Source organism: Peromyscus leucopus, chromosome 2, assembly GCF_004664715.2.
Source record: "Peromyscus leucopus breed LL Stock chromosome 2, UCI_PerLeu_2.1, whole genome shotgun sequence".
NCBI classification, from domain to species: domain Eukaryota; kingdom Metazoa; phylum Chordata; class Mammalia; order Rodentia; family Cricetidae; genus Peromyscus; species Peromyscus leucopus.
In genome coordinates this window covers 153,726,159-153,754,085 of record NC_051064.1, presented here as the reverse complement: position 1 = coordinate 153,754,085, position 27,927 = coordinate 153,726,159, and the positions used below count along the sequence as shown (strand labels likewise).

The window sequence follows — 27,927 nt, the reverse complement described above, 5'->3', positions numbered from 1 at the left end:
CAGAGAAAGCTGCTACTTAACCTATTTTTTTTAAAACAAGTTTATTTATTGAAAGAATCTGAAAATAGTAATAAGGCCTTCATTAACAATTAACAAATTTTAAGATATTAATATGAAACATTAAGAATTTACGTGAAAACTCCATGTGTTCTAGATCAGTCTGGTAGCAGCTGTTTCTAGGCTTGTCAACAGTGGCTTTTTAGATGCGTGACCCGCACTCCAGACCCTGCTCTCCTCTGGATCGCAGCAGAAGCCTACTGTGCTCATAATCACAGATGAACAGCACAGATCTTGGGAACAAGCTACCATAGCCTAACAGCACTGAAGCCAGACAACTTAGGGCTCTATTGCTGAGTTGCGTCAACAAGGGCCCTGTAGGTCCTGACTTTAACGGGTTGAAGAAAGCTCAGCGCGGTCAGCTCTACAGAAGCTGGCAAACCCTTTTCTGCAGCATGAGACAGAAACCTGACTTTACCCTGGAAGCCAGAATGGGCAGTCCTCCCTCCCTACTGCTGCCATAAGAGGTGAAGACAAAACTGAAAGCAGATTCCTAACTGAGGCACCTCGGCTGACCACTGACTCCACAAAGGCTCCAGGGCCTGTGTGGCACCCACGTGTGTTAGTTGGGTTACACACACGTGCTGCACACAGGGCTCCAAATGGCTGCTGCTCAGATGCAAACCTAAGACTCTTGTGGAAGGAGGAGGGCAGGCTGACAAGCCTGATGTCAATAGTGAGTTGGTCTCAAAACCCTTGTGGCCACTGTGAAAGGGAAGAGTGGAAACACAGAGCCCTGTCCTGGACACAATGTAAACACTGGACAACAGGCAGTCCCTCTAAATCTTCACAAAGCGTGTACAAGAAAATATGTACATAATCACTTCAGAAAGTTTAAAATAACCTCTAAAAAGTGTACACAGGACTTAAAATGTCTCAGGAGCTGCTGCCCTGCTACATGAGGAATGTGATGCTGCTTGATGGCTGTGCAAGGTGTTGCCTCTGTCTGCTCTGGAAGGAGTCAGAGACACCTGGCCATCACATGCCTTGCCAACCCCTAGCAAGGCTGCCAGGTGACCCCGAGAGTTGCAGGGGGAGGTACAGGACCTGGGGAGAAGCACTGCAGCTAATGGAGGAGTTCTGGCTGAGACATTTATTTCAGTATCAAAGGGAAGATCAATTCATTCTGACCCCCTCGGAATTTCAACAGACTGATTTATGGGAATTCCTGACTGGGATCTCAGGGGGCCCATGGGAGAGATGTAGGACACCCAGCCCAGTTCTCATTTTGCTTCTTTAGAAATGAAAAAGAGGTTTAAAAACATTAAAAAGCTGATCTGTTCTTCAAAAGGCAGACCCAAGCTCTCCCAGCAAGGCAGGCAGGCACAGATGCCTGGATAGCCATGTGGTTTGTCAAGGCCAGGTCAGCCAGAAGGCCAGCAGGAGAGCAAGAGAAGGAAGGCCCCCAAGGGCTGGAGGGCTCAGGCTGGAGGCTGGGAAATGAGGTCTAGCTGTCCTCCTCATCCTGGTCCTCATCCTCATCCTCTGGGAAGTGAGCTTGCTTCTTTCGAACATTCCAGTGCAGACACTGGGCAAGGCTCTCAAACCAGTCACTCACAGGGTCAGACACACAGATAGAGGGCAGCGGGTAGCAGGAGGTGGTAATGCTGATGCTTTGAAGGGAGAGAGAGAAATATGTTTGGGTAAGCCAGGTACTTTTTCAAGTAAAAAACTGTTCTCCCTAGGCCAAAGCCCTGTCCCAGGGCCTCACTGTGTCCTAATGCCAGCAGCCACTTTGGATTCTGAGGGGTACACAGACACAGGCTCTGCCCCTGTTGTCACTGTACTGATAACCTGACTCTAGGTCTGACTCCCTGAGGTGAGGCAGCGTGGGGATTGGTGAATGACCAGACAAATACATAAGCAGCTCTGCTGGCCCATCCTAGATCCTGTGATAGGCCACATTTAACTGTTGGGCAGCACACCCACACACCCAGGGAGACGCAGGGCTAGCTAAGTCAGTGTGCCTGCTGTTTCTGAGGCTGTGCAGTGAGTGACTGAGGGTGGCTGTGGACCTTTCATCTCAGGTACTGTAAGCCACAGGCAGCACCACAGCCTTGCTGGAGGTGACTCACCCTAGATCTAGGCTGAGACCAGTCCTGTCTCTGGGTGTAAAACAAGAACCAAGGGACAGGGCCTTGCTACAAGCCTACTGCATCTATACATGACCATGCTTTGTAACAGGCCACCCACTAGTGATTAATACCACATGACAGAAGACAAGGTCAGCCCATGTTCCAGCACTGCAGCCCCACACCTGTCTCCATGGCGTATTTCCTGCCTCTTCCGTCCATCAAAAGACACCCATGCAGTGTTCCTGGCTTCTGGTGACAGCATAATCTAAAGGGGTGAAACAGGAACAAAAGTGGGCTCTAGGCATGAAGGGTGTGTTTCCAGCTCACTCTGGGTCCTCCTGAGTTCCTGCAGGGTACAACTTTAGCCACATTTTGGTGCTCTAAGAATAGTTGCTACCTCCTATAAATATAGCCATTAGAACTTATATTAGTAACAAACTAGCTTGAGTGGCCTGTGATGGAGGTTAGAGAAAAATGAGGCTGAGGCTGGGTACTCAAAGATCAGCCAGAGACCAGGTCAGAGGCTTTGTGGAGGACACTAATCAGGGTCTTTCATCACATGGAGACACGTATGCCATCCCCTCCCAATGGGGACCATCCATACTTCTTGCAAATACGGGCTCTGCATGGAGGGCTGGCCAGCTCTCTGTGCCACCAGAGACCACGGACAGGTAGGGATGACATGTGAGGGTGCTGGGAAGTGGGCCTTTTGGAGGTGGCAGGTGCAACTGCTTTCTGCTGGCTCAGGGTCAAAAGACTCACAGACCAGAGGAGATACAGGGAGGCTGCTCTGACCTTCAGCTCGACCCCTGCAGGGACCACGATGGGCCGGAATGACAGCGAGTGGGGGCAGATGGGTGTAACCATGATGGCCGGCACGTTGGGGTGGACCATGGAAGCCCCGGCTGCAGCTGCATATGCTGTGCTGCCCGTCGGGGTAGACACGATCACTCCTGGCAGGGACAGGGTGTAGGCATCACTCTTGGGCCCATGTGGGTTTCTTGGGTCCCCAGGTGCAACATGGGCCTTACCATCGCCCTGCACAGTGGTGATAAGGTGTCCATCCAGGTAGACATCTACATTCGACAGGTATGAGGAGGGGCCTCTGTCTATCACCACTTCATTCAAGACCTGGAAGAGATGGCAAGGCCATGGCACTGCACTCAGGGGTCATGGCTCTACCATAAGCAGTTAAGGCTTACCAGAAGTTTCTTATCCTGGTGTCAGGGATTCCAGCCCCGAGTTCATCCCACCCTGATCCCCTCCTTGGGAGGTGAGGTTAGTTAGCTGGGGACTTCTCCACAGACCTGGTACTGCATGGCCTGCTTTCCGCCCTCTGTGTCCAGGCCGTTCTCACTGAGGCCATTATGGATGGCTATCTTCTTGTCTCTGAGCTCTTTCACCACCCTGACCTTCAGCCGGCTCCTCAGGATAACAGCAGCATTCCCTGGGGTCAGCAGGATCCAGCTCAGGGAGGCTGGGGCCACCTCCAAGGAAGCTGGGACCCTTCTCCTTTATGTTCCTATGTCAGTGACCTTCAGTGCCTTTCACCAAAGCAACCCTGAGCAGCCTATGTGCTGCCAGATTTCCCACTTTAGTAAGGAGTATTTGAAATATCTGTAATTTAGAAATCCCCAAATCTTGAAACTCCATCATTAAATAAAAATATTAAAAACAAAACAAAACAAAACAAAAAAACCCAACAACAATAACCAAGGGGGCTGGAGACATGGCTCAGTGGTTAAGAGCATTGGCTGATTTTAAAAAGACTCAGTTTCAATTCTCAGCTCCCACATGATGGATCACAACCATCTATAACTCCAGTCCCAGAGGATCCTACACCTCCATGGGCACAAAGCATACATGTTGTACAATAGACGTACTTGTAGGCAAAATAACCATACACATAAAATTGAAAAACAAAAACAGCAACAACAAAAACCTAACCAAGAAGGAGGGAAACCCTGAACTGTTTTGTGAGATCCGGAACATTCCAACTTACCCTCTATCACCTGATTCACTTGGGATTGGAAGTTCTCAAAGTTGAACGGGGTCAGAAAGCCCAGGGAGCCAAGGTGGAAGGCCATGACAGGAGGCACACTGCCCTGTGGGTGAGGAGACCAGGTGGCATTGCTAGGCTACCCAGGAACCACTAAACTTTCAATAGCTGTGGACCTTGGGGATGATCCAGGCAAGAGGTTACAAGAGCCAGAACAGGGTAGGATGGTGCCATCTCCCCAAGAAGTGAGAAAAATGTGGGAAGAGCCAAAAAGAAACAAAAGCAACAAGACCAGACCAGCTCAATGGTCACACAGGAAAGATCTGGCCAGTACCAGATACAATGCTGTGACTGAAGAGATACATAGGCTAGAAGGAAGGCAGACTTGGCAGAGACCTGGGGGATGGAAGAAGAAAAATGGAGACGGTTGAGGCCCCATCTAAATACAAACGGGGCTGAGCCAAAACCAAGGTTCTAGGTACAAGTTGCCTGCAGTCCTTGGCCAGCAATTTCTACAGCAAAGCAGGGAAGACATCTTGCCAGGAGAACCCCAACCCGCACTTCCACCCTTAGCTCCACACAGCTAGATGGGCTCTGCCTGGCATCCCACCAGGGTGTACTGTCCTCTTCCTGGCCACTCTTTGCAGGCCACCATGCCCACTCTTCTAGCATACCATGGGCCAGGTCCTACCTTGCTGAGGGTGGAGACAATCGAGACTCCAATGTCCTCTTGCTGCCCTTACCAGCCTAGGGCTTTGTCTTCTAGACTAGTTCTGCAGTGCCAGATCTCTCCCAGATTGTCTGGTCTGTGGCCATGTGGTCACACTTCAGGGAGAGTCTCCCCACACCACTACTCTCCCTCCTCACCAGCTCAACACTGCCAGAGCATGTCCATTCATCTCTACTCACCCCAGGAGACTAGTTACTTGCAAACTTGCTTTACTGCTAATAACTGGGCTGAAAAAAATTTCTACCTCCTTAGAGCATTGGTTCTCAACCTTCCTAATGCTGTGATCCTTTAATACAGTTCCTCATGTTGTGGTGACCCCAACTACAATATTATTTTCGTTGCTACTTCATAACTTTATTTTTGCTACCGTTATAAATCTTAATGTAGCCGGGCAGTAGTAGTGCATGCCTTTAATCCCAGCACTCGGGAGGCAGAGGCAGGTGGATCTTTGTGAGTTCGAGGCCAGCCTGGTCTACAGAGCGAGTTCCAGGAAAGGCGCAAAACTACACAAAGAAACCCTTTCTCGAAAAACCAAAATAAATAAATAAATAAATAATCTTAATGTAAATATCTGTGTTTTCCGATGGTGTTAGGTAACCCCTGTGAAAGGGTTGTTTGACCCCAAAGGAGTTGTGACCCACAGGTTGAGAACCACTGCCTTAGAGTAAGACCACTAAGAAGCTTGTGGCCTTCTGGTATGAAGCTGTGTGATGAAGAGTGGGGAACTTATACTCTGAAAACACCTCCTCACATTATACCCAAATAATACCTCAACACCCTGAAACACAGCCTTACCTGGAAAAGTGAGGAGGCATAGAGCAGGGTACCATCTCCTCCAAGACATATGATGAAGTCTATCTGGTTGGAAATGTCATCATAATCTAGAAAGCAGACAAAATTTGGGGAATGTGGCCATACAAAGCCCGAGTGCTCAAGCATGCAGATGCCAACAGGGCAAAATGCCAATGGCTTCTGCCAGTTGAGAGAGCTCAAGACAGCATACCTTCACGGAAAGTGCAGAACTTCTTCTTCACTGGTCCAAAGTTTTCATCACTCACTATAGCAGGGTCTTCCAGCACTTTCTTTTCCACATACACGATCATGTTGTTCTCCTGGAAGCAAAGCATGTATGGGAGCCATCACATAGCCCTCACCAGCCCAACCCAGGTCATACTGGCTTTTCCACTTTCGGACAGGGGTAAAAAAGTTGTTTTCTTAGCTAGCAAGTCATTTCCAACCTGCTCACTTCATTGCTATGTAGCCAGAAACTCTGTGGCTCATGGCATCATAGAGGTCTCTTCCTAAATAGGCACTTTCTAACCCAGTAGCTCAGGAATCAGATAGCTGTACCATGGTTGGATATGTTTTGAGGGAGTCCCCTAAGTCTTGTACTGAAAGGAACATGATTTTTGAGGTGTTGAGATGGTGGCAACTTAATTTTTGATGTTCAGAAGTGGCACCTCTAGGGAGTAATTAGTAGTAAGGTCATCATGGTAGAGCCACACCACTGGTTTCTGGTGGTTTTACAGGAAGAAGGAAATGGCAGAAGATACTTGTGTACATACACAAGAACACACCACCTCTTGCCATATGCTATCCTATCCCTTTGGGCTCTGCAGGGAAGATGGCCATCATCAGATGTGGTCCCTGGACTTTGCATCTCCAAAATCACAAACTAAAACAAATCTTTCTGTTAAAACTTACCCAGACTGGGGAGCTGTATTACAGGCAACATGAAAGGGACTCACTCAGGTGAGGGTTAGCTGCTGCAACATGACTTAAGAGGTAGTATATTTGGAGGGGTTGAGGTCAGGAGAGCTAGCATTGCTGGTATCTTAGAAAAGTGGGGTAGCCGGGTGGTGGTAGTGCATGCCTTTAATCCCAGCACTTAGGAGACAGAGGCAGGCCAATCTCTGTCAGTTCAAGGCCAGCCTGGTCTACAAAGTGAGTTCCAAGATAGTCAAGGCTACACAGAGAAACCCTGTCTTGAAAAGAAAAAAAAAAAAAAAAACACAAAAAACCCAAACCAACCAACCAACCAACCAAAGAAGTGGAGCACTGCCATGGGGCATGTTCCTCAGGAACAGTACAAGATATAGCTCTCCTACCTTGAGTTTCCCAGCACCAGCACTGTGGGCTAGTTAAGAATTGTTTAAAATGCTTCAGACATCTAAGTAAGACGCCTGATGAGTCCTTTGTTCTGCCACCCTGGACAAGTCTCCGCCCACTCCTGAGGAGGATGCATCACCCCCAGAGCACAGCCCTACCTTGCTTGCCTTACCTCCATGAGGTATATGCAGAGCTCTTTGAAGGGCTGCAGCAGGCTGGCATCTCGGATCTTTTTGATGACAAGCACACTCTTGGGAGACTTGTTCCATGTCAGCCGCTGGCTTGCAGGGTCCTGGATGTGCCTTTGGAGAGAGAAGAGAAATCACACCAGCAGTTATCTTTTCCTTGAGGAAACAGACATGCAATCTGGAAAAATAAAAATAATGATACACCAAAAACAAATAAAACCACACCAAAAACAAATAAAAATGCATTGCTAACTTGTGTACATAGAATCAGCAATGGATCCCACCAGGGATAGCTGCTAGCCATCCTGCAGCCTGGAGCCAGGAACACAATGGATCCAGAGCAACCATCCTTGAAGACCCCTCTGCCCAGCCACTGTCCACCCTGCCCAGCCACTGTACCTGTAATCACCTTCATGGGCTAGATTACATATGCTATGTTCATTTCCTTACTGATACTCCCTGGTGGGTACAGCCTTGGCACGGAGCAGCAGAGGGAAAAGCCTGAGCTGTCTGTCAGGCAACTGAGGACACCAGCTCCTCACAGAACACCTGGTTTAAGAACTCTGTCCTGGGGTCTACTGTGGAGTTTCCAGTCCCAGGACCCTTCAGGACATGTGTTTCCTTTGATGTACATGAAGGTGTATGCCATAAATTTAGTTGGCTCTTAATTATTAGCTTATTTCTTATTCATTTATTTATTTATTGAGACAGGTTCTCACTACGTAGCCTTGACTGGCTTGGAACTCATTATATAGATCAGGCTGGCCTCAAACTCACAGAAATCTACCTGCCTTTGCCTCCTGAGTGCTGGGATTAAAGGTACAACCTGGTACCATGTCTGGCCCAGTGAATCTTAGTTTCTAAAGCACCATTTTCCCTGTCCAACACAATTTTCCCAATTAAGAAAAGATTCTATGTCCTGGCCATTTATGAGAACCCACTACCAACTTTGGAAATTTTGACACAAACTACTAAAAGCAAAGGTCACAAAAACGACCATGGAACCCTGGTCACAGCACTCACCTGTTTCTGGCATTTCTGGGAGGGGAGGGGCCGCTCATAGCCACCTCTTGCCTCACCACCTGCCTGTAGTGCTCCCGACTCCTGAGGCGGTGGGTCTCCACCTTCTGGAGACAGCAGGCATGTCCCCAAATTTCAGTGTTACTTCACTAGCAAACACACACTCGACCCTGTGTGGCTACCATGCCCCTAGTTGTGTATTACACTGTGAGTCTAGTTTTTTTAATCTTCAAAACTGAAAGCAAAATGTAAAAGACTTGTCAAAGGTCCTACAGAAGTGTTCGCTCAACTATGAAAATTAAATAAACAATATGTAGACTTCCTTCTGAATACATGATCATTTTGCCTAACCATCTATTTTTAAAATGAAAAAACAGGAGGTTAACTGTAAGAGCGAAGAGGGCCAGCCTGAACTCCTTGCTCTTAGTGGAGTACCAGGACCACCTGCCTACCAGGCCTCTGGCAGGCCACAGTGTCCTGGCTGCTTAGGGAACTGGGAGCTTGGAAATGGCACGGCCCGCCCACAGGGAGGAGTTCTCAGGCCACCTGCAGGTGAAAGGGCTACAGGGGAAAGGCAATCACTTCCTGAACCTACCAGTCTCTGAGTTCCAGACGATGTGAGTGATCACAACCTTCTGTGCCATGAGAGCTCCAAGTCCCCACCCTATACCCAGCAGCCTGCCCTGCCCATGTGTATGTCACGACTGCCCCAGGCAGGCCCAGCCCATGACTTTTGGCCCCAAAGCTCAGGAAGGGTTCAGCATGTGCCACCAGCATTAATATATACAGGCCAAGATGATGCCAAGCCCTCCCTGTAACCACAAACCAGTTCCTCAACTTCCTGTTGGGTCATCTAAAGGGGAATGCTAGCCATTCCAGGCAGTCTGAGCTTCAGGTGCCATGTGGAGCTGGCAGGCCATGGCCTGTCAGAACCAGCTCTGAGTGACCTGCCATGCCAGCCAGGGATGCATGGTAACTGTGCCATACAACTAACAGAGGCTGACAGCCTAACGTATCCTCATAAGGAAAACACAGCCTCAAAGTAAAGTCTCAAACTAAGAAGGAAATGAAAATTCCTCATGATAAGCCCTTCATGTTATCTTGGGAATATGTGGGAAATGTATGAAGCCCTCTGTAATCCAGAGTCCAGAGCAAATGATCCCAGACAGGTTAGTGCCTGTCCTAGACACTAACCACAGTCACAAAGTCCCCCACTTGAACTTCCTGACCTCAAAGAATGGCTTGGAGACCACTTTGTGTCTTGGCCTAAGTAACTGATATCTACGTAAAACTGGCTGTGAGGGGCTGGAAAGAGAGTTCAGCAGTTAGGAGTACATAATGAGCCGGGCAGCGGTGGTGCACGCCTTTAATTCCAGCACTCGGGAGGCAGAGCCAGGCAGATCTCTGTGAGTTCAAGGCCAGCCTGGTCTACAGAGCAAGATCCAGGGCAGGCACCAAAACTATAGAGAGAAACCCTGTCTCAAAAAACCTAAATAAATAAACAAACAAATAAATAAAATAAAATAAAGAGTACATAATGCTCCCCTGGTGTGGTGGCATACACCTTTAATCCTAGCACTTGAGAGGCAGAGACAGTCGAATCTCTGAGCTTAAGGTCAGACTGGTCTACAGAGCAAGTTCCAGGACAGCCAATGGCGTATACTGCTCTTGCTGAGGGTCTATGTTTGGTTCCCAGCACCAACATCTGATATTACAATTGCCTGAAACTCTATCTATTTCCAGGTGGTCCAAAACCCTCTTCTGGCCTCCACAGGAAGCTGGTGCAAGCAAACATAGAAACAGGCATATATATACATATACATACATACATACATATAAATTATACAAACAAAGTTTGGCTGTGGAGAGGCTTAGGTAAGTGGCACGTGTAGACTGTGCAGGAAGGGGCTGCGAGCAGCTGGTAGCTGGGCAAACACAGGAGACCAGTAGGACACTGGGAAGTGGTGGGCAGGCACATGGGCATCAGGACAGGAGCCAGGAAGCAGGGGGCTGCCTACAGCTCTGAGTGCTGGGGAGCTTGGGTGGGCCACATGTGGCTTGTGTTCCATCTCTAGCATGGCAAATCAACCCCTTAAAACATACATACACACCAATAAAGAGAAGCATCTTTCAAGCAACTAAAATCAGGTTGAAAAAGAAAGAAAACTGACGTTTCTACTTCTGGAACAATTAAGGAGAAACCTCTTTGTTGGATGGAATTCTCACTATAAGAAACAACTAAGCATCTCACACTGCCCATGCAGGACGGGCACAGTGAGACCCAGCACCCTTATTTTCCAACACTTTTCTCTTTTCCCTGGTTTATTTGTTTTTGTTTTTCAAACAGGGTCTGACTCTGTGACCCAGGCGGGCATCTTACTAACACCCCAGGCTGACTTAGAACTGGAGATCCTCCTGCCTCAAACTGAGTGCCAGATTACAGGTGTGTACCAAAACAGAAAGTTGCCCTCTGCCTCTAGAAGCCATGGGAAAAACCACCAGCTGAGCATCTCCACTTAGGAGTCTCTGAACACAGAGGGTTCTGAAAGACACCTGCTTGGCTTTTGTTTTAAACAATTCAGAAACCTGCACAGGGCAATCCCATAATACTCCCAAGGAACCTCCCCAGCCCCCAAGTCTGGTAAACTCACATGATGGTCTGGGGGTTCTGTAGCACGCAGGCCTTTGGTCCAAATGTGGTCACTGGGCACGGTCCATGGAGAGAGCGGGTCCTCCTGTGGAGCACAGTGGGAGTTAGTGTCAAAGTAGGAGGGGACAGGCAGCAAGACAGACATGGGATACGTCAGGCCCTGTCAGTCTCCAAGAAACCCAAATGACATTAGCCCCATCGTACACAGCATTCACATGGCAAGCCCAGAAGATCCTGCTCTGGTCTAGTGATGCTATGCCTGATTTCACTGCTGCCCAGGTTCCCTGTAGCAGTACTGAGACATGGAAGCTGACCTGGACAGGCTCCTGTGGACACTGATCCCAAATCAAAGAAGGCACAAGTCTAGTAACAGCCAAGAAAACACTGGCTTCACATAAGCCTAAGACCCAAGGCAGTACCTCTCAGCAGGTCTGTGGGCTATAATCGGTAGTCAAAACCTGGCACCACCCTGAATAATCTAGATGAACATTCTAGCAGAAATATTTGCTCTAGAGCACATGTGTCTACAACACAGATACTAATTGAGCAACCCAGCCTTCTCTCCTTCTGAAAAGTGACCCAGCCAGTTGAGCATCCAAACACAGGTTCACTGCAGCCTGCCTTGCCTAAGGACAGCAGCAGTCAATGCTCCCTATGCTCCTAGGGGTTCAGCACAAAGACTAGAACAGTATTGTGACTTTTCTTCTTGGGTCATTCGGCTCAGGCCTCAGGGGGTCTCACCAACCCTTCACAGCCCAAAGAATACAACACTGAGATAGCAAGAGCAGCCTTCAAACTTTCTTTCTCCTTCAGCTGCTTGTCTCCAAACCCACAAAACCTTCCAATCCTGATGACGCAGATGAAAGACTGCTCTGCTTCTGGAGGATGGGCAGCGTCCAGGGTCATGGAGCCTGGCCAGACTAGACAGCTGACAACTGGAGAGGAGTCGATTGGTTGTTGAAGACCTTTCTGGACTAAACAAGTGCTAGAGTTTTACATAAAGCTTTTTCCCTTTTCTTTCTTTTTTTTCAAACAGGGCCTCCCTATATAGCCTAGGCTGGCCTTAAACTTGTGATCTTCCTGCCTCAGCCTTTTAAGTGCTAAGATTACAAGTGTGAATCACCAAGCCTGGGTGATTTACATAAGCCTTTAAAAAGTTATACAGAATATCACAAATATCAACTTTTGTCGGAACTTAAAGGTTACCAGGCAGGAAATTTAGAGCTTGCAAAAGACAAGATTCAGAACTGGCACTCCCTCTATCGTCCTTAAAGGATGGGTTGCATGGGCAAACTTGCTTGTCTCCATACTGCCCCAGGGCATCAGCCACCAGCTACAGAAGCTGCCCTGACCTACAGTCATTTTCACAGGTTCAACACCCCTGAGACAAAAATATACATTATGGCAAAACCGGCACAAACCAGAAACTAAGGCAACTCTGCCCAAGGCTGGCAGGGCACAAACCCAGTGGCAAAGGCACAGGCAGCAGAGGGTGCTCCGTGACCAGCTGTATACCAGAGGGTACAATGTAACCAGCTGTATACCAGAGGGTACTCTGTAACCAGCTGTGTACCAGAGGGTACTCTGTAACCAGCTGTGTATCAGAGGGTGCTCCGTGACCAGCTGTGTACCAGAGAGTGCTCCGTGACTAGCTGTGTACCAGCGTCGGCCACCTGGCCTCTGACACAGCCATCTCTCACAGACAGAACTTTCTATACAGAACCTGAAGCAGCTGCTTGTTCCTCCACTGCTACCATGTAGGAGCTCTGTGAGATCATTCTATCTCACAGAAAAGACCCCCTGATTTTAAAGTGGCTCCTCACTAGAAAGCCCACCTTTGCATTTCACAAGCATGACCCTTGTTCTGGAGTCACTGCCAGTCTCTGGCAAGCTTCCATCTGAAACTTAACATAGTTATTGTCACTGGGAGTGAGAACACCTGATGACAGCGGAACACCCCATGCGTGTCAGGTGACCCCCCCTTGAGGCTTTATGCCACAGCAGAGGAAGGCAGTGCCCCACAACCTGCACATGAGACCCAATGGCCTGCGTATGAGGAGCTGAGGGCTCTGGGTCCCAACAGCATCTCTGCTCCACCAGCATATCCTTTCTTTTACTGAGCACAACCATGCTTTCCTATCAGCTTAACCCCAAGTCAGCACGGTTCTAGTTGGGTGGTTCTGTGCTGAGACAGAAAGAAAAACATAGTGTAGCCTATATTTGGCACATGCCAGTTGGTAACGAGTGCCCAGCACAAGTCTCGTGGACAGTGTTTGATCCCTCTGCTAAGGTCAGCACCACTTGGGCAGTGCCCAGCCCCACCCCATGGACAAAACTAACATTAAGCAATGTTGACCTACACTGATACAGGCTGTGTCCTCTGTAAGGATCTTAACGTGTCCCATCATGGCATGAGAGGAGAGGGGAGCACTCCAGATCCTACCTGAACTCCTTGGTGCTGCCCAGGGCAGGTGAAGCTGATAAGCTCCGAGACTTGGCCCGGCCCCTGATGGGATGATTGTAGCTCCAGGTCTCATCCCCATGACACGCTGAGCAGTGGTATGAGGCTGAATCAGGGCTCAATTCCTTACTCACATTCATCTTTCCTGGTTCCATTTCCATAGTTGATATGAGAGAAACACTGATGCCTTAATTTGATAAAATAAAGAAAGTCAATGTATATGAGCAGCAGTAACAAACATTCAGTGTATCCAAGGAAATGTTGGATGCGATTATCTGAACAACTGTGGTCACCTGCACAAGGCTCTCTCTCCCACAAGACCCTCAGGACATTCCCTGTGGAGGGATGAGGAAGATTCCTGAGGTTCCACCCATCCCTGAAGACATATAAGAAGTAAACACTGCTGGGAAAAGACTACTGACACAGTTGTCTGAGTCACCTAGGCTCCTGTAAGTAACCTCAATAAACTCACTGCTGGACTTGGCTGGGCCCGTTTGTCACCACCTTCTCTATCTGGGTGAACAGAAAACAGACTCCCTAAGAAAAGTCACAAGCAACAGGAAAAAAACTGCCAGGTTTCCATTTTCCAAAATTTCTAAAAAAATATGCTACTTTTACCCTAACAGCAGTTAAAAAAAACTCAGAATCCTTCTTGTCATTTTTCTTTAGTGCAGAGACTGAATCCAGGGCCTAGCACACTCTAGATAAGTGCTCTATGACTAAGATGCACCTTTCACCCCCACTGGTGAAATTTTTCAATCAATCTAAAGATAGAGGAGAGCAAGGACAAAATAACCAAGACAGAGTAGTAGCATTTCCATCACAAGCCAGATAAAAGGGTCCCTGGAAGGGTGGACACAGAGCACCACATAGCAGCCCTGTGGCCAAACAAGTAAGATCAAAACGTAAGGTTGTGGTGTAGACAGCAGCACAGCAATGCACTTTTCAGTCCCTAACAGCTGCAGAACAGCAGGTGTGGGGGGGGGGGGGCCCGCCGTGCACCTACAAAATGGACAAGATCAGTCCAGTACCAAGAAAGTCATCAAAACTGAACTGCAGTAATTCTCAGAAAACTTCACATCATCCAAATGTCATGAAGGTACACAGTTCTGACACCATGGCTCAATAAAATTAGGAAAAGACAAAGGAAGAAAAAAAAAAAAAAGTCCACTCACCTAGAGTTCTGAAACATTTTCCCGGCCCTCTTGGGGTCAAAGCCAGCATGAGAGGTCATATGGGCAGCGAAACCAGGCAAACACAAAGTTTATTTACTCCCCTAGAACCAAGCTGGACTTTCTGAGGATGAGTGGTAGTTAACTAACAAAATTGGAAAGGAATAAAATGAGTTGGCCTGGCAGTGGCGGCACATGCCTTCGATCTCAGCACTTGGGAGGTGGTAGCAGTCAGATCTCTGAGTTCCAGGCCAGCTAGGGCCACAGTGAGACAGACTCCTGTCTCTAAAACAAAACAACAAAGAAGCCTAGCTTTGGGGATGAAAGCCTATGAAGCCAGGAGGCAGAGGCAGGAGGTTCTCTGAGTTTGAGAGAATTCTAGGACAGCCAGGGCTACAGAATACCTTGTCTTAAAAATAAACAGACAAAGCCGGCGGCGGTGGTAGCACATGCCTTTAATCCCAGCACTCAGGAGGCAGAGCCAGGTGGATCTCTGTGAGTTCGAGGCCAGCCTGGTCTACAGAGAGAGTTCCAGGAAAGGCGCAAAGCTACACAGAGAAACCCTGTCTTGAAAAAATAAATAAATAAATAAACAAACAAACAAACAGACAAAACTAGCAGAACTCTGTAAACTCCAGTTCAGCCACAGCCACATTTTATCTGCTTCAAAAACAAAACAAAAACCAAAGAGGAAAAAGAAAGAACACAAAGAGTGCAGAGTCTGGAGAGAAACTATAATAAACTTGTTTCAGTTAAGAGACGAGAGAACTGAACTCTAGTTTCTTCTCTGTTGCTGTGATAAATCACTGACCAAAAACACTTAAGAGAGGAAGGGGTTTATTTGGCTTACGTATCCATAGCCAGTTCACAGCCCATCACTGAGGGAAGTCATTGCAAAAGCCTGTAGAAACTATGGAGAAAAACTGCTCACTGGCTTGTTCTAATGTTCAGCTAGCTTCCTTATATAACTACCTAGGAACACCTGCCCAGGGTATGGCACCACCCACAATGGCCTGGTCCCTCCTGTATCAATAGTCAGGACAATCCTTCACATGCCCAAAGATCAACCTGATGAATCATTTGAGGCTAGGCTGTGTTAAGCTGATGTTAACTAGGACACACTGGTAACATTTTTTGGGGGTGGGAGTATTTTTGAGATAGGTCTCATGTAGTTTAGACTGATCTCACACATCACTATGTTAATAAGAATGACCTTGTTGATTCTCCTGTGTACTGAGATTACAGGTACTCACCCAATGATGGGCTAAACTAAGAACCTGATCAAGACTTTTAAAATTCTCTAAGATTTATTTTATGTATATACATTTTGTCTATATGTACGTATGTGCACCATGTGTATGCATACCATGTGTATGCCTAGTACCCCAGGAAGTCAGAAACAGGGCATTGGATGCCCTGGAACTGGAGTTACAGATGGTTGTGAGCTACCATATGGGTACTAGAAATCAAACCTGGGTCCTCTGCAAGTGCTTTTGACCCATGAGCCATCTCTCCAGCCCCATTTTCTTTTTTGAGACAAGGTCTTCACACTATAATTCAGGCTGTCCTAGAATTCATTTTTGTGAGGGCCTAAAGAAATCTAGGTCAAGTCTCATTCAGTACCTGTGGCTCCTCCCAGCACATCTCATCCCCCACCTCCTTTAGACCCTCTAGCCTAGGGGCTGACCTTTGCCTCCCTTCTCCCAGCTTCTGATTCCTATGTAAATGCCATTTTGGGTCCTAGCCCTCCTAGTCCTCTTGGCCCCTTCTCTCTTTCTCTCTGGATCTCCCCCACTCCCCACCCCTTCTCTTCTCAAGGTCTGGTCTATTCTGCTGGCCATGTTCAGTCTGGACCCTTCGTTCTCTCCCTCACATCTGCAATAAAACCCTCCAACCTTGGAGCCCTCACATCGTTTTCATTCCAACTGTCCTCTCACCTTCAGTGATCCTCCTGCTTTCGGCTCCCAAGGGTTGAGATTACAAGTGTGAGCCACCATGTCCTTAAGATGACTTTTTTTTTTTAAGTTTAAACTTTTAATTTTTTTTTTTTTTTTTTTTTTTTTTTTTTTTTGTCACACAAGCCTAATGACCTGAGGTTTTTTTTTTTGTTTTTTTTTTTCTTCTTTTTTTCAGAGCTGAGGACTGAACCCAGGGCCTTGTGCTTGCTAGGCAAGCACTCTACCACTGAGCTAAATCCCCAACCCCTAAACTTTTAATTTTTAATTTTTATTCATTTCTTTATTTTTGGTTTTTCGAGACAGGGTTTCTCTGTGTAGCCCTGGCTGTCATGGAACTCTGTAGACCAGGTTGCCTCAAAATCAGGATGCCTCTACCTCTGAAGTGCTCGGATTAAGGTGTTCGCCACCATGGCCAGGCTCATTTTATTATTATTATTATTTTTTTGAACTAGGTGAATATGTTGTATGTCTCTATGTGGTAATGTGCACACATGTGCAGGTGCCTATAGAAGCCAAGAGTTGGAGTCCCTAGAGCTGGAGTTACAGGTGGTTGTAAACTGCCTGATATGGGTGCTGGGAACCAAATTCTGGTTCTCTACATCTTTGCAGTATTTGCTCTTAACTGCTAAAGCATCTCTCTAGCCCACAAGATGGTAAAGAACCTTCAGAGAGCCTGGCATAGTGTTTACATAGCAGAAATCCCAGCACTAAGGAACTAGGCAGAATAGGAGAATCAGGTCAGCCTGCTTCACAGGGGAGACTATAAAAACAACAACTACAAAAAAAACCCCAAACCTCCAGAAATTATGATGGAAAGAAACATCAGCCACAGGGCCATGATTGTAGGCAATGTGGTCAATGACAACCCCAGACCTGCTGCTCCATCTCAGGAAGCCTGCAAGGGGCAAAACACAAACCTACATAAATACCGCAGCTTCCTGCTTAGGAATATTGATATGAAAATGTCCTCAATAACTAGAAGTCTGAATGGAGAGTGTGCTACAAGCATGCACTCAACATAACCCATCCTTAATAAGAAAAATCACTGTACAGCAAATAGAGAACAGTGTCAAAAAACCAAAAAACAAATATTTTGCCATCAAAGAAGAGAAACAGCTGGACCTGGTGACACACACCTTTAATCAAGCACTCAAGAGGTAGAGGTAAGAGGATCTCTGAGTTCAAGGCTAGCCTGGTCTACAAAGAGAAATCCTGTCTTTAAAAAAAAAAAAAAAAAAAAAAAAAGAGGGGCTGGAGAGATGGCTCAGCGGTTAAGAGCACTGACTGCTCTTCCAGAGGTCCTGAGTTCAATTCCCAGTACACACATGGTGGCTCACAACCATCTGAAATGAGATCTGGCACCCTCTTCTGTGTTATAAATAAATAAATAAATAAATCTTTAAATAATGAAAAAAAAAAAAGTAAGTAAGTAAGTATAAATCCCAGATGAAATAGTGCTGTGGTCTAAATGCTTCTTTTTTCCCCCTAGCAGTAATGGGATTGAACGCAGGACCTCACTCATGCTAGGCACATGCTCTACCACTGAGCTATACCCCAAGCTGTTTTATTTTTTGAGACAGTCTCTCTGTTACCCACACAGGCCTTTCACTTGTGATCTTTCTTCCTCAGCCTCCAGAGCAGCTGAGATTAACAGACCTGCACCACCAAGCCCAGCACTGTGCTTGAAGTTATCTTGAAGCCTTAACTACAACTGTGACTGTATTTGGAGAAGGGCTTCTGAGGAAATGAGTCACTGGGTGGGGCCCTGATGTACATTTAGTGCCCCTCACTACTACAAGGTTTCTCTCTGTAAAGCCCTGGCAGCCCTAGAACTTACTCACAGAGATCTGCCTGCCTCTGCCTCCCAAGGGCTGGGATTAAAGGCATCTGCCACCAACGCCTTCATCAGTGCCTTTTAAAGAGATATCAGAGATCTCCCTCCATTCCCTTCCCTCCCCCCTAGACAGGGTTTCTCTGTGAAACAGTTTTGGCTGTCCTGGAACTCACAGAGATCCTCCTGCCTCTGCCTCCCGAATGCTGGGATTAAAGGCTTGCAACACCACTGCCCAGCTTCCCTCTAGTTTCAAACCTGTCCACCCTAAGATGCACAGAGGTGCTCAGGAAAAGTTCTCCCCCAGTGAGCTGGTACCTGATGATCTTGGACTCCAGTTTCCAGGACTGTGAGAACATAAATCTACTCCTTTGAACCACTCAGTCTGTGCTGCTTTGTTATAGTAGTCCAAACAACTAGGGCATGTATAACCATGGCAGGGAAAGCAGAAGAAAAATCCACTATGGACAAACCTTTGGAGCTCATGCTAAAGTCAAAGATAAAGGAATAGATATGGTTCTTATCCTGGCTACACTGGATACTCACCAGAGGAGCTCTATAAAACAAAACAAAACCGGGTGGCAGTGGTGCATACCTTTAATCCGAGCACTCGGGAGGCAGAGCCAAGCAGGTCTCTGAGAGTTGGAGGCCAGCCAGGTCTACAGAGCGAGATCCAGGACAGGTATCAAAATGACACTGAGAAACCTTGTCTCAAAAAACCAAAACCAACCAACCAGCCAACCAAACAAAGAAAAAACCCAGACAATTTCTATGTCCCACCTACCTAAATGAATCATCACAATAAGGATTTGGGAGGCAGAGGCAAGAGAAGGCCACTGCAAATCTAAGGCCAGCTAGGTCTATGTAAAAAAGAAACAGAACTGCTTGGGCTGCTGACACAGGCCCATAATCCTAGCTACTTGAAAGGCAGAGGTAGGATAGACGATGACAGGTTCTAGGTTTGTCTGGGCAACAAAACTGTCTCAAAGTATAAAAAGGCTGAGGATATAGTCTAATGGTAGAGTGCCTACAAGGTACCACAGCTCAATTCCAATTCCAGTATTAAACTGAACAGACTGTGGAGAAATAGACCTCAATCACTATTTGTGTGTTGTTATGAGTGCATATGCTCCCTGGCATACACACTAGCCTAGCCAATGGGTTTTGACAAGGTGCTGAGGTGATTCAACAAGAACCTTCAAGCTGTATTAAACAGAATAGCCAGTCAAGAGGACTGAAAACTGAACTATTCCCCGGTGCCCGCCCTCTTTATTTTAAAGGTTTATTTATTATGTATACAGTGTTCTGCCTGCATGTATAATGGCAAGCAGGCCAGAAGAGGACACTAGATCTCATTATAGATGGTTGTGAGCCACCATGTGGGTGTTGGGAATTGAACTCAGGTCCTCTGGAAGAGCAGCCAATGCTCTCAATCTCTGACCCATCTCTCCAGCCCCTGAACTATTACTCTTATCACAAACAAACATTAACTCAAAATAGATTACAGAGTGTAGAATCAAACTATTAGAAGTGTTAGGAGAAAAAAAAATCATAATGGCCTTTAAAACCTTTTACTGTGTGTTGTTAGGAATTAAACCTTGGGCCTTACACTTGCTATGGAATACTTTACCACCGAGTTGTACTCCCAGCCTGTTGTATGTGTGTGCATGTGCGCGCGTGCGCGTGTGTATGTGTGTGTGTGTGTGTGTGTGTGTGTGTGTGTGTATGTGTGTATTTTTTCCATTTTTGGTTTTTTGGGATGAGTTTCTCTGTGTAACCCTGGCTGTCCTGGAACTAACTCTGTAGATCAGGCTGTTCTTGAACTCAGAGATCTATCTGGCCAGCCTCTGGCTTCCAAGTACTGGATTTAAAGGTGTGCACCACCAGATTGGCCTTTTTAAAACAAAACAGTGTCTCATCCTGTGATCCAGGCAGTCTTTGACCTTGTGATCCTCCTGTCCTCTTGCCTATCTCCCTAGTAACCAGGATTAAAGACCTATGTTGCCACATCCATTTTACTTCTTATATAACAGTTAAGAAAATGAAAGTACATGCAATATACTGACAGGTTTTTTTTTGTTGTTGTTGTTTTGAGATATAGCCTCACTATATAGTTCTTCATCCTCTCACCATGACCAGATGCCCAAATATTAGCCTCCTTGGGGTTCAGTCCACTCCTGGACACCTACATTCACATGTGAGGATTTGGGTTCAATCCCTCTGACCCACACTCTGAAAGGAGAAAAGTAACTCCTTGACCTCCACAAGTATGTTGTGCACATCTGAACCCACCCTACACACAAAAACTATGTAAAAAAATGTAATTTTAAAAATTAGAAAAGTAGCTGCTTGGTGAAACTCATGAGTTTATGTTGGCCAAGGCCTGTGGGAGTTTCTGTGCCCTGTACCGGCCTTCCTCACAGTGCCTTGTCAGGTCATTACTGGGCAGAGCGGGTGGTTGGACAAAATGCCAATTGTCACAAAAAGACTGTGTGCTAGGGTTAAGTGTCTACACTGGCATATGAGGGTTCCCTGGGCCCTGCTCTGGATGTGGTGGGCAGCAGCACAAATCTGCTGATGGAGCCTGGGTCCCCCTGCCTGCCTGTTCTGCTCTAGTGTGAAATCCCAAATTCACCCCATCACCATCGAGCTGATGACCAGGTGAGGGATGATAGCACATCACACATAATGGGTGCCATAGGCATCTCCGAAGTTAGGGCTGAAAAGACCCTACAGTGATTCCAGGAACACCACTAACAGAATGTGGCTGGGCTCACGCACAACCTTCTCCTGGTCATGAGGTTAGACAGACCCTGGTACATTCTGCACTTGGCCTTTGTCCAAGCACCTGGACAGTATGGGCTATTGGGTCTCCCAGACTCCAAAGATAGATAGAGATGGACAGAACATGTACAAGGCAGGATACAATACCATCCTGACATGCAAACACATTCTGTGGGTGGACTATGGTGCTGCTTCACAGGAGAGGAGACTAAGACCCCAGACCGTGGCCAGAATGAAAGTGCAGAGGAAGAATCATCAAGAGAATATAGTGTCCCCTATTTTGTGTCCACTGGGGTTGGACTGATAGTTTCTCAAGGCAAAAGAGAGTGGCTACCATGTGGGCTCTCAGGTTCCAATCCTGTTGGAGCCTTTAAAAAAACAAAGATACTAGGCGGTGGTGGCGCACACCCTTAATCCTAGCATTCAGGAGGCAGAGCCAGGTGGATCTCTGTGAGTTCGAGTCCAGCCTGGTCTACAGAGTGATTGCCAAGACTGTTACATAGAGAAACCTTGTCTTCAAAAAAACCAAAAAATAAATAAAAATAAAAAACAAAGACTTATTTTTGTGTTAGGGTATTTTGCCAGCTTGTGTGTGTACCATGTATGTACAGTTCCCACAGAGAACAGAAGAGGGTGTTGGATCCTCTGGAACTAGAGTTTACAAGTGCTAGCCACCATGTTAGTAGATGCCAAGGGAAACAAACCTATTTCCTCTATAAGAGCAACAAGTGCTATTAACGACTAGTCATCTATCCTCTTCCCCAAGTCTTTTTTAAAAAATTACATTTGTCTTGTGTGGAAGAATGCCTTTAATTCCCGCACTGGGAGGAAGAGGTGGGTACATTTGGCTAAACCTACTGGAATTTTTTTGTCGTTGAGACAAGGTCTCACTATGTAGCCCTGGCTGTCCTGGAAAAAGCATTGGCTCACCACAATGGAATATTCATAAAGAACTTATGAAAGTAGCAAGACATCAAGATGTCAATAAATACGTGTATTAACAGTCAGGAATCAAAAACACAGACAGACACACATACACAAACACACAGAACCAACACTAGAAACATAATACATACAAGTTGTGAACTTCAAAAAAAATATATGTGGAAGCAGTAAATGAAAAATAAAGCTAGGTGTGTTAGTGCACACTTGTTACCCAAGCTACCCAAGCACAGAGGTAGGAAGATTGCAGACTCTGAAAAAAAAATGAAGATATAAAGGAAGAACAAGAGAAAGGGAGAAAAAAAAGGAAAATTAGTGAGCATAATAAGGAAATGTTTACCTTTGTTAATACTAAGTTGCAAAAAAAATTTTTCATGCTTTTTGTTTACTTTTAAGACAGGGTGTTGTGCCAGGCAGTGGTGGTGCACGCTTTTAATCCCAGCACTAAGGAGGCACAGCCAGGCAGATCTCTGTGAGTTCGAGGCCAGCCTGGGCTACAGAGTGAGTTCCAGGAAAGGCGCAAAGCTACACAGAGAGACTCTGTCCAAACAAACAAACAAAAAAGACAGGGTGTTGCTATATCAACCAGGTTGGCATCACTACTGTAATCCAGATTGTCCAGGTCTTAGTAATTATGTAATATCTACCTCTTTTTTTTTTGATTTTTCAAGACAAGGTTTCTCTTTGTAACAGTCCTGGTTGCCCTAGAACTCACTCTGTAGACCAGGTTGGGTTCAAACTCAAGAGATCCACCTGCCTCTGCCTCAGGATTAAAAGGTGTGCTCCACCACCACCTGGTATCTACCTCATTTCCACAAATCAATGATACCCTGGCTAGCAGAGAGGTGGGGGAGGTGTGCTGTTCCTGGAATGGGATCACAGACTTGAAGGAGGCAGTCTTGAGGCCCCACCAAGTGAGTGCAGACAGGAGACAGGTCTAGGAGGCTGAGTGGTCAGGTGATACCAACTTTGTCTTAATGCAAACATTCATTTTTATGAATTTACTTGTTCTCATGCAGTAGCCTTAGGAACATGGCAGCCATGGGTCGGGACATATGGAAAATGATAAGAAACCATAGTGTAGTTTCCTGGGGCTGAAACGTGACATCTCCTTCTTCAGGAGGGCTAGAGCTCCATGGTAACAGATCTAATCAAGCATAGAAAGTGGAGCCTAGGCCATAGCCCATCATCTTGTCCTCCCAAGGCCACTCCTGGAAGTGCTGAGTTTTTTTGCACAGAACTTTCTCTTGCTACTGTACCAGGAAAAGGTAGATCTGAAGTAATAAAGATACAGATAAATCCACTTCCTTATAATAAGCCACCTGCAGGGCTGGAGAGATGCCTTAGCAGTTAAAGGCACTTGCTGCTCTTCCAGAGACCTTGAGTTCCCTTCCCAGAACTCAGGCAGCTCACAGACACCTATAACTCCAGCTCCAGGGGATCTGACACCCTGTCCCTGCCTCCCAGGCACTTGTACTTATGTGCACATAACCACACAGAGACACACATGCATACACATAAATACAAAATAAAATAAATCTTTAAAAAGTAAAACCACCTGAGGCTTGGAAATGTAGTTCAGTTGGTAGAGTGCTTGTCTAGCACATACAGAGCCCTCGGTTTGAACCCCAACATCACATTAAAACAAGAAAAAGCCCAACTGGATATGGCTGGTACATGCCTGTAATGCCAGCATGCAGAGGTCATACAGGAGGACAAGAAGTTCAGTTATCCTTGGCTACACAGGGAATTAGAACCCCACTTGGGATACATAAGGTTGTGTCTAAAAACAAAGAAAAGATCAGAGAGATGGCTCAGTAGGTAAAGGCACTGAGTGCCAAGCCCCATGTCCTGAGTTTGACCCATGGAGCCCACAAGGTGGGAGGAGAAAAGTAACTCTTAAGTTGCTTCACACACGAGAAGTAGCACGTTCATGTCCACCCCCCTATACATTTTTTAAAAAGTCAAAGAAATCCACTTGCTTCTCTCCATTCTCCAAGTGAAGCCTAGAGTGTTAAACTACTAACTTAATCTAAACATTGCTGTTATGTTAGCCTTTTCTACCCAAAAGAATGGGTGTTGGGTGGATTCCAGCTCAGTGGGACAGCATTTTGTCTATCATGTGTGAGGATCTGGGGTGGATCTGTAGAACCTCAAACAAGACAAAATCAATAAAACAGTAGCCCTAACAATTGTTTTAATAAAATAAACTCATAAAGGAGAAAAGGCAGAAACATTTTAGAATGCCACCTCCAAATGATGTTACCTGGTCAGGCAGTGTATTGGCACGGTGGCTGCCCCAGAACACAAGAAGGGGCTGGATGAGTAAGTCATAGGGAAGTGACTGTTGAGGACAAGCATGCTACAAGAAATTCCTTGGCTGGGCGGTGGTGGCGCAGGCCTTTAATTCCAGCACTTGAGAGACAGTCAGGCTGATCTTTGTGAGTTCAAGGCCAGCCTGGTCTACAGAGCGAGATCAAGGAAAGGTGCAAAGCTACACAGAGAAACCCTGTCTCAAAAAACCAAAAAAAAAAAAAAAAAAAAAAGAAAAGAAAGAAAGAAATTCCAAGGGACATGAGGTCACTAAGACTGAGAGCAATGTTGGGAGGGAAAGTGAGGTTCTTGAAGTGTGTCATCTGGCAAGATGCTTAAATTACTAAGGCAAGGATGCCACCATCAAGCCTGTGAAAACCAGCAGTGATACACGAAATAAATGAATATAGTTTTGAAAAACATTCTTCTCAAGAGCCAAGCCAAATAAGTTTTGAACTGAAATAGAGACTATTACCAAATAAGAAAAATAATTTGCTATTCAGAATCAAAGCCAGGAGAAAGCCCACTGCTTGGGAGGAGAGCTGGTATGAGAGGCCGGTTTTTGACCAAGGAAGGACAGACCCCGGGGCTGTGATGGGCACGCCCTATTCCCACAATTAAGAAAGCTGCCAGAGCACCAGCCTAGTGGCTTGTTAATATGACATCTGGGTCAGGAGAGGCACCTGCCTTTAGGAACTCTTCAGGATTCTTGAATTTTCTGGCAAGTACTGGATAGCAAGTTTAAAATGTGACTCTGGAGAAATCCACACCCCGATTGTTTACAAAACGCTTAACTCACTACTTTTTGGTGAGTTTTGGTTTCTGAAGTTTCACATGCCAAGCCCTCTCCTACTTGCTAAGGCCCCAGGAAGACCAGTGGAGCTGAGTTGGCTGCGGTGCTGCGCGCTGAACTAGTCAGGGGTCAGGTAAAGAACAGTGGCCTCCCTGGCTTCTCCCGGGACCCGAACCTCTGACTCGTCCCCCGGACCCATCCCCCGGCCGGATCCTCAGATCTGTCCCACAGGTTCGTCCCCGAGACCACGCGTCATCCTGGCCGCAGCCCACACCACATTCGGACGCAGAGAGAGGCGCGTCAGTGCCACCAGCGTCCGGCCTCGGGCAGGTGGGCAGGGCCGGCGCAGTGACCCAGCCTCCACGGGCCTCCGGCGGCAAGTGACACCGGGCAGAGGGCGACCCAAGGCCCCGCACTCACCGTCGGCTGCCGCGCACCCGCGTGGACGTCTACATGCTGGGCCGAGCCAGCGGTCCCTGCCGCCCTACTGCTACCTGGCCCTCAGTGACCCAGCCGCCCGCCACCCCATGGCCGCTCGGTCCAGAGTCCGGCACACCAAGCAGCAGGGCGCCGAGGCTGGCAGTGCGCAAGCGCGAGACATACGCATGCGCTGCAGAGCACGTGGGGAGGGCCGCGCAGCCGCAACCAGAGAGACCGGCTCCTAAACCTCGGGTTTCTCTCACGCCTTTCTTAGCACGGGAGGGAGACCTGAAGACAGAGGGGCGAGGCAAAGGGACGAGGCCCGGCGAGAGGAAGTGGGCAGGACAGAGGAGGCGGGGCAAAGGAGCTGAGGCGGGGAGTAACGGAACTGGATGAGGACAAGGGGCGGAAGCGGGACGGCACGGGAGGGGAGGAGCCACAGGGAGGAATTGGGGTGTTGTGGTAGGGGATTAGGAAGAGTGTAGAGGGGAGGAGACGGAGGTGGGGAGGGCAGGTCGGAAAAGGGCGGAGAGGAGAGGAAGAGCGGAAGAGTGGGCGGGGACAAATAGTGAAGAAGGCGGAGCGGAGCGGGGAGGTGGGGCAGAGGGAGAGGAAGCAAAATAGGGAAGCGGAACACAGGCCTAAGAGTTAGAAAGCTGCTGCTTGGGCCTTTTGACGGTCTCAGCCGCCACAAAGAGCAACCGGCACCAGATCCCTTCCCGCTTTTTGCCTCCTTGCCTTGGAGTCTGATCTTTATCCCTGACCTACGCCCCGCCCTGTTTCTGCAGGCGAGGTCTTCAGGACCTTGTGGGACAACGCGGGCCAGCTTGGTGGGAACGTGAGCTGCCCAACAGGTTCCTGTTCCCCGGTTGTTCTTAATAACCAGGACATGGACCTGATAGCCTTCAGAATCACAACTCAAGTGCCAGCTGTGCCTGGGGGCGCTCACTTGGGCGTGAGGCACTTCACGAGGCCTTTCGCATTTTTCAGAGTTTCCAGAATTTGGGCCTGTGGTCTTAAGCCTGACGGTAAAGAACCTGACAGCTGACTGGGCATAGTGGTTCACTACTTTAATCCCAGCACTCAGAGCCCAGGATCTCTAGGAATTCGAGGCCAGCCAGGGGTACTACAGTGAGACCCTGTCTCGGGGAAAAATATTCCGACAGTTGAGAGGTGACAGTGTACCTCATCCACAGCTTCAAGGGAGGGAAAAAGGGAGGCCCAGAAAAGGGCCACTAGCGCTAACTTTGTAACTGGTCCAGAGGTATGCTGAACTGGATACCCCGTTCACAACCAGGTCTTAGAACAAGAGCGATGTGGATAGCGCACCAGTAGGTGTTTTGTAATCTCATGACCCCCAGACCATGGCTTTCAGATGTTCACTCTATGCTCCATTTGGCAGGACTTGGCACCCTTGGCTTTGCCCTTCCTGTACAGCCCAATCTCCAGGCTTCCCCACAGCCCCAATACCTGCTGCAGTCAGGATGTTCTCTGGTCAGGACTTCTGAGGTCTGTGTCCTGTCCTTCCAAAAAGCACAGGTCAGTGCACAGTGGAGACCCAAAATTGGGGGTAGGATGACAAGAAATTTGAGGGGATTTCTTAAGTTTTGTAACTTCCTCATGTGTTTTGTAAGCCCAGCTCCTTCCCCAGAGTGAGCACCAGCCACACCCACAGGTTTGAACTGTGCTTTTGGGTTATTATTGTTTGTACTATAATACTCAACTGGTATCTAGTGGTACATTCCAGGCACATAGGCAGGCCTGGAGAGACTTCCAGAGTGGGAGTCATCATCCCCTGCAAAGGATCGAGCCTGTGGTTTGCAGTCCAAGGTCAAACAGCAAGAAACCTTTCTGTGTACACTTAAATAAAAATATCAAGTGTCCAGTGGTTGCTAGGGAAACTGTCTACAGTGGGGCTAAGGATTTGGACTGTGCAGGTGGCTTCCCCATTTCAAAGGAACAAAGCTGACATTGTGCACTGTTTTAGTGGGCCCCACCAAACTCAAAGGACTTGGGAATCAAGTGCTCATTCTGACCACAGGGCTGATGATACTAACCTAGTTAACAGCTGGGAATGGCCAGAGGGTACTCAAGATTCCCAGTGTTTAATTTGGACTCCTTCAAAGTAGATCAAAGGTCACATAGGGTGAGGTGTCAGGAAGAAATCAAGGCAATTATACACATTTTTGTTTCAAGCCTCCAACACCAGGACTTACCCTCTTCTAAGGGTTAAATGATAAGGGAAAGGAAGAACAGGGAGAGGTAGATTCAGAAGTATGATGTGAGGAAGTAAAGAGGATGGGCAAATGTGGAGGTGGCTCCCTTTACAGGCCAACAGAACTGGAATCCTACTGCCACAGAGGGATAATTTCCTATGCTGGAAGCAAATGGAGGGACACATTGAAAGTGGGCCTAAGATGCAGTA

The 27,927-nt window shown here is 47.4% G+C and overlaps 1 protein-coding gene across 3 annotated transcripts; it reads right to left on the bottom strand.

The window, feature by feature from the left end:
• Positions 1 to 22: 22 nt before the first annotated feature.
• Positions 23 to 27,078, bottom strand: Nadk (NAD kinase). Of its 3 annotated transcripts, none has more exons than XM_028891388.2 (12): positions 26,973 to 27,078; positions 13,272 to 13,476; positions 10,830 to 10,913; positions 7,143 to 7,272; positions 5,865 to 5,973; positions 5,657 to 5,742; positions 4,135 to 4,237; positions 3,440 to 3,579; positions 3,164 to 3,263; positions 2,928 to 3,085; positions 2,315 to 2,397; positions 23 to 1,670 (listed from the first exon to the last, which is right to left on the bottom strand). In XM_028891388.2, the coding sequence occupies exons 2-12, from the start codon at positions 13,448 to 13,450 to the stop codon at positions 1,505 to 1,507; spliced, it is 1,338 nt and encodes a 445-aa protein (XP_028747221.1). In that variant the 5' UTR covers positions 13,451 to 13,476; positions 26,973 to 27,078; the 3' UTR covers positions 23 to 1,504. The 3 variants fall into 3 exon arrangements, with proteins under 3 accessions (XP_028747221.1, XP_037059175.1, XP_028747219.1); XM_028891386.2 differs by lacking the exon at positions 26,973 to 27,078 and adding an exon at positions 25,503 to 25,661 and having other exon boundaries at positions 25 to 1,670; XM_037203280.1 differs by lacking the exons at positions 3,440 to 3,579; positions 4,135 to 4,237; positions 26,973 to 27,078.
• Between the last annotated feature and the right edge of the window lie 849 nt (positions 27,079 to 27,927).